At 42.2% G+C, this 13,974-nt stretch overlaps 1 protein-coding gene across 3 annotated transcripts in view; it reads left to right on the top strand.

Annotated features, from left to right (window-relative positions):
• ptprja (protein tyrosine phosphatase receptor type Ja) overlaps positions 1 to 13,974 on the top strand; it is a 168,029-nt gene that overhangs the window by 41,884 nt on the left and 112,171 nt on the right. For 2 of the 3 annotated variants that reach the window (XR_005944303.1, XM_041198436.1), the window contains exon 4: positions 8,450 to 8,710. The exons of the other annotated variant lie outside the window; for it this stretch is intronic. Coding sequence is in view for 1 of the 2 variants with exons in the window: in XM_041198436.1 (XP_041054370.1) it covers positions 8,450 to 8,710 (261 nt within the window). In the remaining variant the exon portion in view is untranslated. The remainder of the gene's footprint in view (positions 1 to 8,449; positions 8,711 to 13,974) is intronic. 3 annotated transcript variants of the gene reach the window in all.

Below are 13,974 nucleotides of genomic sequence, written 5' to 3'. Positions count from 1 at the left end.
TGTCCTTCTAGATGGTAGTGGTTGTGGGTTTGGAAGGTGCTGCCTAAGGAGCCTTGGTGAGTTTCAGCAGTGCATCTTGTGGATGGTGCTCACTGATGCCACTGTTCGTCAGTGGTGGAGGGAGTGAATGTTTGTGGAAGGGGTGCCAGTCAAACGGGCTGCTTTGCCCTGGATAGTCTCCAACTTCTTGAATGTTTCTGGACCGACAATCATCCAGCCAAGCGGAGAGTGTTTCATCAGACTCCTGACTTGTGACTAGTAGATAGTGGACAAGCTTTGGGGAGTCAGGAGGTGAGTTACACGCCACATGATTCCTAGCCCCTGACCTACTCTTGTAGCCACAGTATTTATGTGGCTAGACCAATTCAGGTTCTGGTTGATAGTGGAGAATTCAACAATGGTAATGCCATTGAATGCCGAGGGGCGACAGTTAGATTCTCTTTTGTTGGGGATGGTCATTGCCTGGCACTTGTGTGGCACGAATGTTACTTGCCACTTGTCAGCCCAAGCCTAGATATTGTCCAGGTCTTGCTGCATTTGGACATGGACTGTTTCAGTATCTGAGGAGTCTCAAATGGTGCTGAGCATTGTGGTGGACAATTAAACATCCACACTTCTGACCTTATGATTGAAGGAAGGTCATTGATGAAGCAGCTGAAGCTGGTTGAGCCTAGGACACTACCCTAAGGAACTCCTGCAGTGATGCCCTGGAACTGAAATGATTGACCTCCAGCAACCACAACTATCTTCCTGTGTGCTAGGTATGACTCCAACCAGTGGAGAGTTTTCCCCCTAATTCCCATTGACTCCAGTTTTGCTCAGGCTGTTTGATGCCACACTCAGTCAAATGTTGCTTTGATGTCAAAAGCAGTCAATCTCACCTCACCTTTTGGAGTTCAGCTCTTTGGCCCACGTTTGAACCAAGGGTGTAATGAGGTCAGGAGCTGAGTGACCCTGGTGGAACCCAAACTGAGTGTGAGTGAGCAGGTTATTGCTGAGCAAGTGCCACTTGATAGCAGTGTTGATGACCCCTTCTGATCCTTTATTGATGATCGAGAGTAGACTGATGGGACGATAATTGGCCGGGTTGGATTTGTCCTGCTTTTTGTGTACAGGACATATCTGCACAATTTTCCTCATTGCTGGGTAGATGTCAGTGTTGTAGCTGTGCTGGAACAGCTTGGCTAGGGGTGTGGCAAGTTCTGGCGCTCAAGTCTTCAGTACTATTGCCAGAATATTGTCAAGGCCCGTAGTCTTTGCAGCATCCAGTGCCTTTAGCCATTTTTTGATATCATGTGGAGTGAATTGAACTGGCTGAAGACTGGCATCTGTGATGTTGGGGACTTCTGGAGGAGGCCGATGGATCATCCACTCGGCATTTCTGGCTGAAGATTGTTGCAAGTGCTTCAGCCTTATCTTTTGCACTGGTGTGCTGGGCTCCTCCATCATTGAGGATGGAGATATTTGTGGAGCTGCCTCCTCTAGGGAGTTGTTTAATTGTCCACCACCATTCATGACTGGAAGTGGCAGAACTGCAGAGCTTAGACCTGACCAGTTGATGTGGAATCACTTAGCTCTGTTTATCACTTGCTGCTTATGCTTTATGGTAGGCAAGTAGTCCTGTGTTGCAGCTTCACCAGGTTGACACCTCATATTTAGGTATGTCTGGTGCTGCTCCTGACATGCCCTCCTGCAGTCTTTATTGATGCAGGGTTGATACCGGTTGGTTGTAATGGGAGGATGAGGGATATGCCAGGCTATGAGGTTAAAGATTGTGGTTGCGTACAATTCTGCTACTGCTGATGGCCCAAAGCACCTCATGGTTGCCCAGTCTTGAATTGCTAGATCTGTTCGAAACCTATCCCACTTAGCACGGCAGTGTTGCCACATAACACGATGGAGGGTACCCTCAATGTGAAGACGGGACTTTGCCTCCACAAGGATTGTGCGATGGTTACTCCTACCGATACTGTCATGGACAGATGCACCTGTGACAATGAGGTCAAGTATGTTTTTTTTTCTTGTTAGTTCCCTTACCACCTGCTGCAGACCTAGTCCGGCAGCTATGCCCTTTAGGATTCTGCCAACTTGGTCTGTGGTGGTGCGATCGAGCCACTCTTGGTGATGGACAGTGAAGTCCCCCGCACAGATTACACTCTGTGCCTTTGCCAACCTCAGTGCGTCTTCCAAGTGGTGTTCAACATGGAGGAGTACTGATTCATCAGCTGAGGGAGGGCGGTGCGTGGCAATCAGTCTCCGTTTGACCTGATGCCAAGGGACTTTCTGGAGGCCGGAGTCGATGTTGAGGACTCCCTCCCGCCTGTATACCATAATGCCGCCACCTCTGCTGGGTCTGTCCTGCCAGTGGGGATATAGGGCATACCCAGGATGGTGATGGTGATGTCTGGGACATTATCTGTAAGGTATGATTCTGTGAGTATGACGATGTCAGGCTGTTGCTTGACTAGTCTGTGAGACAGCTCTCCCAATTTTAGCACAAGCCCCAGATGTTAGTAAGGAGGACTTTGCAGGGTTGACAGGGCTGGGTTTGTTGTTGTCATTCCCTGTGCCTAGGTCGATGCTGTGTGGTCTGTCAGGTTTCATTTTTTTTTATTGAATTTGTAGTAGTTTGATATACAAGTGGCTTGCTAGGCCATTTCAGAGGGCATTTAAGAGTCAACCACATTACTGTGGATCTGGAGTCACATGTAGGCCAGACCAAGTGAGGACAGCAGATTTCCTTCCCTAAAGGACATTAGTGAACTCAATGGGTTTTTACTACAATTGACAATGGTTTCATGATCATCATCAGACTTTTAATTCCAGATTTTTATTTTTATTCAAATTCCACCATCTGCCAGAGTAGTGTATTGTCTCTGGCTTACCAGTCCAGTGACAATACCACTACGCCACCGCCTCCCCCAAAGGCAAAGGGACTGCTGAACTAGCATAGAAGAAAGTTGAAAATAAGGTAGTATCAATGCAACTCACTGACACTTAATATTCCACATTATTTTGCTCTATTTGATTTGATTTTGCCCAGTGACCCTGTCAAATTATGTTTTCATGTTACATGAGCATGTTCCATTGATCGCCTCTGTACAGATGTTCGAAAAGCTTCAACATTGGTTATTTAAGTTCAAGGGTTAAGCACAATGGCCCATTTTCCAAATTGAGTTGTTATTTACTTTTAATTCAAGTCTTGAGAAATCATACCATCTCATCATTCCACACTGAATTTTGTTCTTGCTCATTGTGTGGAAGAACTGGATTGAACAAGCTAATTGTAAAATATGAGTGTTTGTAATCGAAGCAATTGGATGCAAAATAGACCGAGCCCTTATTTTTCAAGAGCATCTGTTGGGTATATTTCCAAGATAGGTGGAAGTAGCCTGATGCCCACTATTTCTTTTTCACCGTTCTTAATGGAGGGCAAAATTATTGCAATCAGTAACTGCCACACTCATTTCATAGGGCACCAAGACAACTCACAGTTGGAATGTACAGCACTTTTTTCCTCAACTTGCACTAGGTGCAACAAAGTTCAACAAAAGACCCTTAGGATCTTCTTTGGCATTATTGTTCAGGATCTGTCACCTTATGAAGAGGAGAGCCAGTCTGTTTCTCATTTTTATTTTATTCTGGAAGTTACCAAATTTGCCATTTATTAATGCAATGAAGAAATTGAAACACAGTGACATGACTGTTATCAAAGGGAGTAATGTTATTTCTAGGAGGAAATATGGATTGGCTAACACTGTAGTAAAAGTCATGTAGTAATACTGATGTAGGATTAATGTAATGCTCAACACCTCTAAATGTATTTGTGAAACACAGAACTACATCAGTAACTAGAATGGGACAGCACACCTCATGAAGTGTCCAAGTACAGTAAGGGTGGTAACAGTAGGAATTCCTTCCTTTAGTACAGTCTTTGAAGTTCACTAATGTGCGTCACGCTCATTTGACTTGTGCGTGAGTGATAAATCTCTAATATTGTTGGCCAAACAAACATGTACTGAGCTGTTTAAAAAGGACTTTATAAAAACACAAAAAGACATTGGCTAAAGGTGGCTACTACAAGTCAGCTGACATCTAGTATTCCTGGTTGACCAACTCTGGAAAGTTCTGATGTGGAATTACAATTCAAACTTTGCAGTTTGAACTGAGACAGAGCCAAACTACTTAAAAATGCAAGGCCACATTCCAAGGTGAACCCTTTGGAGGAGGGAGGATGGTAGGGGAGGAGTGTGAAGATAGAGACGATTCCTATTATCCAGCCACGCATCGAAACTTGGAACTGTCTAAGGAAGAGGCATTAAAATGTAAAGTGCTGGATATTGAAACAATGGCTGCCACAGACAGACCTATCCAAAGTCCCTTGGAAATACACAATGGGTGAAATATTTCAAGGTCAAGCTGCAGCCACTGCAGAGAGATTGCAAGAAAGATTTCTGAAGAGGAAACAGGCTGAAAGCTGGACTCCCTCCCCTTTGGAATAAGTAGTGTGTCACCCAATTCAAGAAGCTAACCACCAGAAACCTACCAGAGAACTGAGATCTCATAATATTTGCAGCATCTTCTACATCTGACCACATCTAAAAAACCAGCTAACCTAAATCGGCAGCAATGTTAAAAGTCTACGCTTCAAGGACAATCAAAGGACACTTAGCTGTGTCTGCTTTTACCTTTTTATTTGACTCTAAGTCTCTTTATCTGTGTTTGTGTGTATGTGGGCCCGAATTGCTGCATAAGGGGCGAATGCTTGCTGGCACGTTTTGATTTTTTTTTTCGGGTTTCGTGGTGAATAAGTTTGCTCTTCATTGAACTTAAGGAAATCTTGTTTGGTTGGCTCCTTATTGCTCACTGCTTATATAGATAAATACATTCTGATTTGAAAAGACATACCCTTATGAAAAAGAAACTTAAACCTTTGTTATGACCAACTGAGGAGGTTGAATAGAGGGGAGCCACTTCATCCCTTCTCACCTAGTCGTAACATGAAGAAGAAATGTAAAACTAGATGGATGCTCAATATGTTGCACTGGAAGCAGATAACATATAAACTGTTCGTGAGATCTTTTCCGACAATTTGGAAATGGTGGCACATCTGGCTGAAAGCTTGATGTGAGTGCTTCAATTAGCTTGCTGGATAGCTAAAAGGAAGGAAACCTCCATTCATTAATTGGTGCTTAAGAATGTATCAAACAGAATTTGAAATCTGTAACTAAACATTCCAGATTAAGCTTTCGCAGTGCAAGGGCTCAGTTCAAAGGGAACAGTGTTGTTCAGGGAGATGTCCGCTGGCAATGAGGAATCAAAAATATGAGAAGGAATCTGTGTTGGATTGATTACCTGTTGGTTTATTGGAATGTTGGACTGATGTTCAACCAGGAAAATTTAATTTTATTGCTACTACTTCATTGCTTTCAATGATGTTCTTCTGGGTTGAGAGCAACCTGCCCTGAACAGTCCGACATTTATATTGCATAGCAAGTATTGGAAATCTATAGACAATTGCAGATCTAATAAAGTCTTAGTAGTTCAAGTGAGACCTGATATTTGAGTTTCTGGAGAAGACTGAGTCAATATTCAAGGGAACAATTGGCCAAGCACATGCTAGATTCACTTATTTTTGTCTAAGAGTGTATAGTTGAAGTCAAGGATTGATTAGTACATGGGTAAGAATGCACAAGGGAAATTGATCAGATGGTTCAAAAATCAAAATGTTTGCATCATTTGAACTGATTTTGATGAAACATTATATATCCATTGCTAGGTCACTGCTCTAATGGCTGCTATAGCCAGTTCAGGATTGTGGAAGGAATTGGGATGACATGAATAGACCCTGAACAGGTTATCATGGATCATCAACATGAGTAGAGAAGGAGGAAATGTGAGGTTGATACTATTCTAAACACCTAATTAATATTTGCAGAACCAAATCCTGTGTCCAGCGTAATCCTAGTGAATCACAGTGACTTCACCAATATGCCACCATCTCGTCATTTGTTGTGGGATTAGAAGGTGTGCTGTAAACACAATTAGTAGCTCCATCATTGTGACAAATACATGATAATATGGTAACTAAAAGGTGGTGAAGAGGTTGGTTGATTTCTCGCCAATTGGCAATTCGACCCATTAGCATGCTGATTCCTTTTTGGACGGAAGACAGTGCACATAATTTTGCCATGATGTCAGCAGTCAAACAAAAATTTGAGCAGGTGTAAATTGGATGTGATCAGTGTACTTTTGGCTGGAACCAACATTGTTGGCATCTTCAGTGATTGAGTTATTTGGCAACTGAGAGAGGAGCGTATCCAAGTTGTCGAGATGAGATACAAGATCTGAGTTGGACAAGATTTAACCAAGCTGCCAACTTGTTAACTGTTTTTGGCTTGTGGAGTACCATGGAGGGTTATGATTAATTAATACTGAGGGAAGTGTGCACAGAGAATTTGACGATGGTTCAGCATGTTTGCATCATTTTAAAGAGTCTTCTCAAAGAAGATTAGGTGGTTGTGATTGCCAGTTCAGCATAGCGGACAGAAATTGGAATGATATGGATTCATTGTACTTATTGTCAACTGGAGCAGAGCAGGAGGCAGTGTGAGGTTGGTGCTATTCTCAACATTTCATTACTATTTTCAGAACCAAATGCTGTGACTAATTTAACCCTTGTGAATCGCAACACCACTTCATTTACTGTGAGCTGGGTCTGTCCATCAGACCATAAACCTGAGTACAGATACAGAGTGGAGACGACTGGAGATCCATCTTCAAATATCACTGTTGCTGATGAGTCTATTACAGTGGCACAACTGAACCCTGGGACCAATTACACGTTCAGAGTGTTCACACTGGCAGCTGATGAGACATCAGCAGATCCGGCCACAGTCTCTTTAACAACAAGTAAGGAAGCGGCTCAAAATGGACTCTGGTTTAATAAGAGTTTTCCTTGATCATGATGGATGGGTAATACTGGAGGAGGTCTCTTCTTCCTCAGTCCTACAAAACAACAACCACGAACAGAACGAAAACATCAATTGGAAAATTTGTGCTCACCGATGTTATTCGACTCTCAATTTTCTAGAATGGAGATTGAGATTGCACTAGATACAATCTGTGTTAGTTGTTGGAAAGGGCTTCAAGTTATATTTGTTCCGTTCTTGTTAGCTCCCTCAGCATAGCGGTGGAGGAATTGTTATGTACTGGAGTGAAATAAGGAATCTACAAAATTGTGGAAAAAGAAGCCTGTGATGCATTTGTCGGCATATTTGCTGATTGAGATGTGTTTTTCTTTGAAATATTTACTAGTGGTAAGTGAGCATGTGTAGCGAGCATCACTGGCAAGGCCAGCATTTGCTGCCCACCCCTAAATGCCCTTGAGAAGATTGTTGGTGAGCTGTCTTCTTTAACCGTTGTGGTTCATCTGGTGGGACTTTTCCCTGTAATGGTTAGAACAACTGAATGTCTTCCTAGGTCATATCAGAGGGCAGTCGAGAGTGAACCAGATTGCCGTGGGCCTGGAGTCACATGTAGGTCAGGGTAAGGACAGCAGATTTCCCTCCCTGAAAGTCATTAGTAAACCAGATGTTTATTTTACAACAATTTACGATAGCTTCATGGTCGCTGTTACTGAGAGTAGCTCTTAATTCCAGATTTTGAAAATTAAATGTAAATTCCACCAGCTGCCGTGGTGGGACTTGAACCCTTTTTCCCATGTTTTAGCCCTGAGCCGCTGGTTTACTAGTACAGCGACTTTACCACTCTGCTTCCACATCCCTATTTGTTGGGGGTTGGAATGTTTATTGGGAGACTGAATTAGTGGCTCCATAAGTGCGATAATTGAATCACATTGTGATAACTAGTAAGTCGGTGGTGAAAGAATTGGTTGATTTCCCATCTGTGTACTATTCAATCCATTGGCACATTGATTACTTTTGGCACGGAAGACATGCACATAATTTTGCCATCATATCAGCAGTCAAACACAAAACTAGGATGGTAATGATGGGATGTGATGAATCAACTTGTGCATGGAACCAATATGTTAGCACCTTGAGTTATTGGACAACAGAGAGAGTAGCTATCAAAGTTGTCAAAATGAGAGACAAGACTGGAGTTAGACATGAATTCACCAAGCTGACAACTTGTTCACTTTTTTGGTTTGTGGAATACTGTTGACGATTATGATTAATTAGCACTGAGGCAAGAGTGCACAGGGGAACTTGTCAGGACGGTTCAGCATGTTTGCGTCATTTTAAAGGATTTTCTGAAGGAAGTTAGATCATTGATGAGATGGTTGGGATTGCCAGTCCAAGGTGGTGGAAAAGAACTGCTGTCATACGGATTGGTTCTGCTGAAGGTATCATGGATCATCAGCAAGAGCGGAGCAGGGGGCAGTGTGAGTTCGATGTTGTTCTTAACATCTCATTATTGTTCACAGAACCAAATGTCGTGACCAACTTAAGCCTTGTGAATCGCAACACCACTTCAGTTACTCTGAGTTGGGTCCATCCATCAGACCATAAACCTGAGTACAGATACAGAGTGGAGACGACTGGAGATCCATCTTCAAATATCACTGTTGCTGATGAGTCTATTACAGTGGCACAACTGAACCCTGGGACCAATTACACGTTCAGAGTGTTCACACTGGCAGCTGATGAGACATCAGCAGATCCGGCCACGGTCTCTTTAACAACAGGTGAGGAAGCAACTCAATGTGGACTTTGGTTTAATAAGAGTTTATCCTTGATCATGATGGATGGGTAATACTGGAGGGGGTCTCTTCTTCCTCAGTCACTTCAATCTCTTCTGAGCTTCAGGAAACCTACAGACATGAATGACACTTGATACAGCTTCAGCATTATGTCGAGTTCTTCTCATAGGAATGGCTCTTTTATTGAAGGGTAATTTCCAGCCCAATAACTAACCTAGAACCAGGGACCACTTTGGTTTAATGATTAATGGGTCATACTGGAGGGGGTCTCTTCTTGCTCAGCCCTACAAAACAATAACCGTGATCGGAATGAAAACATGCTGAAAATTTGTGCTCGCCGATATAATTTGACTGTCAATTTTTCTAGAGATTGCACTAGATATAATCTGTGTTGGTCGCTAGAAAGGGTTTAAAGTTATATTTGTTCTATTTTTGTCAGCTCTCTCAGCATAATTGTTACATACTAGAGTAAAACTGGAAAAATTGCGTTTGTGCATTAGTTGGCATATGTACTGATGGAGATGTGTTTTTCTTTTAAATCTTCATTCATGGGACGTGAGCACGGGAAGTCAGCATCATTGGCAAGGCCCATATTTGTTGCGCATCCCTAATTACCCTTGAGGAGATTGCTGGTGAGCTCCTGCTTTAACCGCTGTGGTTCCTCCGGTGGGACATTTTTCTGTAGTGGTTAGAACAACTGAGTGTCTTGCCAGGCCATTTCAGAGGGCAGTCAAATGTCGCCCTCATTGCTATGAGCCTGTAGGCCAGACCAGGTCAAACAGCAGATTTCCCTCCCTGATGGTCATTAGTGAACCAGATGTTTATTTTATAACAATTGACAACATCCTCATGGTCACAGTTACTGAGACTAGCTTTTAATTCCAGATTTTTAAAATTAATGTACATTCCAGCTGCCGTGTTAGGACTTGAAACTTCTACCCACGCTTTAGCCTGGGCAGCTGGTTTACTAGTATAGTGACTTTGCCTCTGCCTCCCCATTTGTTGGGGGATGGATGGTTTACTGGCAGACTCAATTCGTGGCCACATAAGTATGATAATTACATCACATTGTGATAACTAGTAAGTCAGTAGTGAAACAATTGGTTGATTTCTCGCCAGTGCACTACACAATCCATTGGCACATTGATTACACTTGTTACCCAAGGCACTGCACATAATATAAAATTGAAATTGAGGCAATTTCGAGGGCATGAACGCAGAGCTAGCACTGCACATATTATAACATTTTATTGCACGCAATTTTGAGGGCATGAATGCAGAGCTAGCTGAAGTGATCTGGAAAATGAGGCTAAGAGATCTGTCAATCGAACTTCAGTGGCAGACTTTTAAAGGGATATTTCAGAATACAAAGAATAAACACTCCAATGAGAAAGATAATTTCCAAGAAGAGGGCCCACCATCCATGCTTAACTAAATAAGTTAAAGTAAATAAAAAGTCTTAAAGAAAAAGCGTATAATTACGCAAAGACGTGTGGCAGGTTAGAAGATTGGAAAGAATATCAAGAACAGCAAAGAATAACAAAAAGATTAATGACGAGGGCAATATTTGAGTATGAGAGAAAGTTAGCTAGTAATATAAAGATGGATACTAAGAGTTTCTATAAATATTTAAATAAGATTCAAGCTAACAAAGTGAGCATTGGTCCTATCAGGAGTGCATCTGGGGAATTGATAATGGAAAGTCGGGAGATGGCGGACGAATTAAACAGGTATTTTGCTTCCATCTTCTCTATAGAGGACACAAGGAACATCCCGGAAATAGCTGTAAATCCCGAAATGGAAGGGAGAGAGGAACTCAGGAAAATTACAATCACAAAGGGAGTGGTATTGAGCAAATTGAGGCTGTGAGCTGACAAACCCCCAGGTCCAGTTGAACATCACCTTTAAGATCTTGAAAGAAATGGCTTCTGAGATAGTTAATGCATTGGTTTTAATTTTGCAAAATTCCCTAGATTCGGGTAAGGTTCCATTAGATTGGAAAATAGCAAATGTAGCTCCTTTATTCAAAAAGGGAAGGAGACAGAAAGCAGGAAACTCTCGGCCAGTTAGCTTAACATCGGTCATAGGAAAGTGTTTGAAGCTGTTATTAAAGATGTTATAACAGGGCACTTAGAAAAGTTCAAGGCAACAAGGCAGAGTCAACCTTGTTTTGTAAAAGGGAAATCATGTTTAACCAATTTATTGGAGTTCTTTGAAGGAATCATAGGTGCTGTCATTAAAGAGGAACCAGTGGATGTACTGTACTTAGATTTCCAGAAGGCATTTGATAAAGTGCCACCTCAAAGATTATTGCAGAAAATAAAAGCTTGTGGTGTAGGGGGTAACATATTGGCATGGATAGAAGATTTGGCTAGCTAATAGGAAGCTGAGAGTTGGCATAAATGGGTCTTTTTCTGGTTGGCAGGATGTGATGAGTGGTGTGCCATTCTTTAAAAGATTCCCCAACACTGAAGTTAAACTGACTGGCCTGTAGTTGCTGGGCTTATCTTTATACTTTTTTTGAACATGGGTGTAACATTTGCAATTGTGCAGTCCTCTGGCACCACACCTGAGTCTAAGGAAGATTGGAAAATTGTGGCCAGTGCATCTGCAATTTCCACTCTCACTTCCTTAAGCATCGTTGGATACGTCGTCTGGTTTGGGTACCTTATTCACTTTTAAGTACAGACAGTCTATCCAATAAATTTTCCATACCAGTTTTAATCTCTTTGGGTGTCTGATCTTCCTCTTCTTTCATGAGACATGGGTAGTGCCTTCTTTGGTAAAGATAGATACAAGGTATTCATTTAATACCTCAACCATGCCTCTGGCTCTGTATGTAAATTTCTTTTTGGTCCCTACTCAGCCCCTTAACTACCATTTTACTGTTTATGTGCCCTATAGAAGACTTTTAGATTCCTTTTTATGTTAACTATCAATTCCTTCTCAAACTCTTTCTTTGCTTTGCTTGTTTGCTTTTTCAATTCCCCCCCTGAACATTTTATATTCAGCCTGGCTCTGAATTGTATTGTCCACCTGACATCTGTCATAATCATACCTTTATCTGCTTCATCTTCATCACTATCTCTTTTGTCACCCAGGGAGCTCTGAATTTATTTGCCCTACCTTTCCCCTTCATGGGAATATACCTTGACTGTGCTTAATTGATCTCTTCTTTAAAGGCAGTCCACTATTTAGTTTTGCCTACCAATCTTTGGCTCCAATTTTTCTGAGCCAGGTCCATTCATAGACCATTGAAGTTGGCTTCCTCCAGATAATTATTCTTACTCTAGATTGTTCCTTGTCCTTTTCCATAACCAACATAAACCTTAGATATATTGATCACTGTCCCCTAAATGTTCCCCTACTGGCATTTGATCTACTTGGCCCATTTTATTCCCAGAAACCAGGTCCAAAAGTGCTTCCTTTCTCAATGGACTGGGCACATACTGCTATAGATAATTCTGCTGAACACACTGTAGGAACTCTTGTCCCTCTCTGCCCTTTACACTACTACTATTCCCTTTTATTTACTCTATGATCAGTGGATGTTATGTGAAACTACTGGGCTCTACTAGCCGCTTGGGGTAAAGTTCCCTGGAGGTGAAGACCCTTAAAGCCTCAGGGTTGACTTCTGGTTGTTGTGCACAGTACTTTTGCCCCAAGGCTTCTGAAGGCATGGAAGGAAACAATGGGGAATGTGCTGGAAGGATTGAGATTTAGTGTAGGGAGCAAAGTGCAAAATAAAGCATATGTTGATATCACAGGATTGAAGGATGCATGCAGGGATTACAGTGCTGTGAAGTTTATCCACACTACAATAAGGATTTTTTGATTCTTTCAGGAGATGTGGTTGTCCCTGGCTAGGCCAGCATTTTTATTGTCCATCCCTAAATTGCCCTTGAGAAGGTGATGGTGAGCCACCTTCTTGAAATGCTATAATCTATGTGGTGTAGGTACACCCACAGTGCTATTAAGAAGGGAGTTCCAGGATTTTGACCCAGCGACAATGAAAGAACAGCGATATAATTCCAAGTCAGATGGTGTGTGGTTTGGAGGACAACTTGTAGGTGGTGGTGTTCCCATGTATCTGCTGCCCTTGTCCTTCTAGGTGGTAGAGGTTGCGGGTTTGGAAGGTGCTGTTTGAAGGAGCCTTGAGCTGCTGCAGTGCGTCATCTAGAATAGATGGTACACACTGCTGCCATTGTGCATCAGTGGTGGAATCAGTGGATTGTGAAGATGGTGGATGGGATGCCAATTATGTGGGCTGCTTTGTCCTGGATGGTATTCAGCCTCTTGAGTATTGTTGGAGCTGCACTTATCCAGGCAAGTGTGGGGTATTGCATCACACTCCTGATTTGTTCCTTGTAGGGTGGTAGACAGGCTTTGGGGAGTCAGGAGATGAGTTGCTCTCCACAGAATTCCCAGTCTCTGACCTGCCCTTGTAGGTAATGGGAGAAGTTGAAAATGAGGTCTCAAATTTTAGCCAACTGAAATAAATGGTTTATTATAGAATAGAATTAAAGCTGTCATGAGCTATTGTTCATTATTCAGTGCTTTGCACTGTCTCCTCTACTTTCTTAGCACCTGTTTCTTTGCACCAAGAACCTGCCCTCATTTCTTTCTGTCTCGGCATCAGTGACCTCCTCTGCTGGCTGCTTCACTCTGTGCTGCAAAAAGTGAGGAAGATACTTCTTTCACTTTCACAAAGATCTCCACAAAATTGACCTTCCCGCATTTGAGAGAAAGTTTAATGGTTTTCTACCTATTAAATTTTGGCTACGTGAAGCATCCCTATTTCTTTCACTGCTGCTCTTCCAAATTACTTCCAAATAATTAATCCTTAGATTTTCTTTCCAATGCTCAGCTTATTTTAACAAAAACCACTTGGTATTCACTAAAACTCAGCTCATATGCTATCTAGTGTCAATTGAAATCGAAGTGACTGTGCTATGATTAGTACTTGTAATACTTTTCCCATCGTCTGCAAGGATCTGTCCCCATTTCCATTCCCCTTCCCTTCTGCTCCCTATCAGTGACCCCCCCCCATCCCCCCACCCCCCCCCGCTGCCTCCTTACTTCTTTGTCTTTTCTTTTCCTACAATCTGCAGTCCTTCTGCAGAAAAAAAGCTACTCAGGATTATCAAATTTCACTTTATTACCCTTTCTATGCTTTTGAACCTTGGATGTGTGGTGGATTATGCTTTCATGGCCCTTCACTGCATTTCCCTGATTTAAATAAATTCCTG

The sequence above is a fragment of the Carcharodon carcharias genome, chromosome 10, assembly GCF_017639515.1.
Source record: "Carcharodon carcharias isolate sCarCar2 chromosome 10, sCarCar2.pri, whole genome shotgun sequence".
Lineage (NCBI taxonomy): Eukaryota > Metazoa > Chordata > Chondrichthyes > Lamniformes > Lamnidae > Carcharodon > Carcharodon carcharias.
This window is presented reverse-complemented; position numbering and strand designations above follow the sequence as displayed.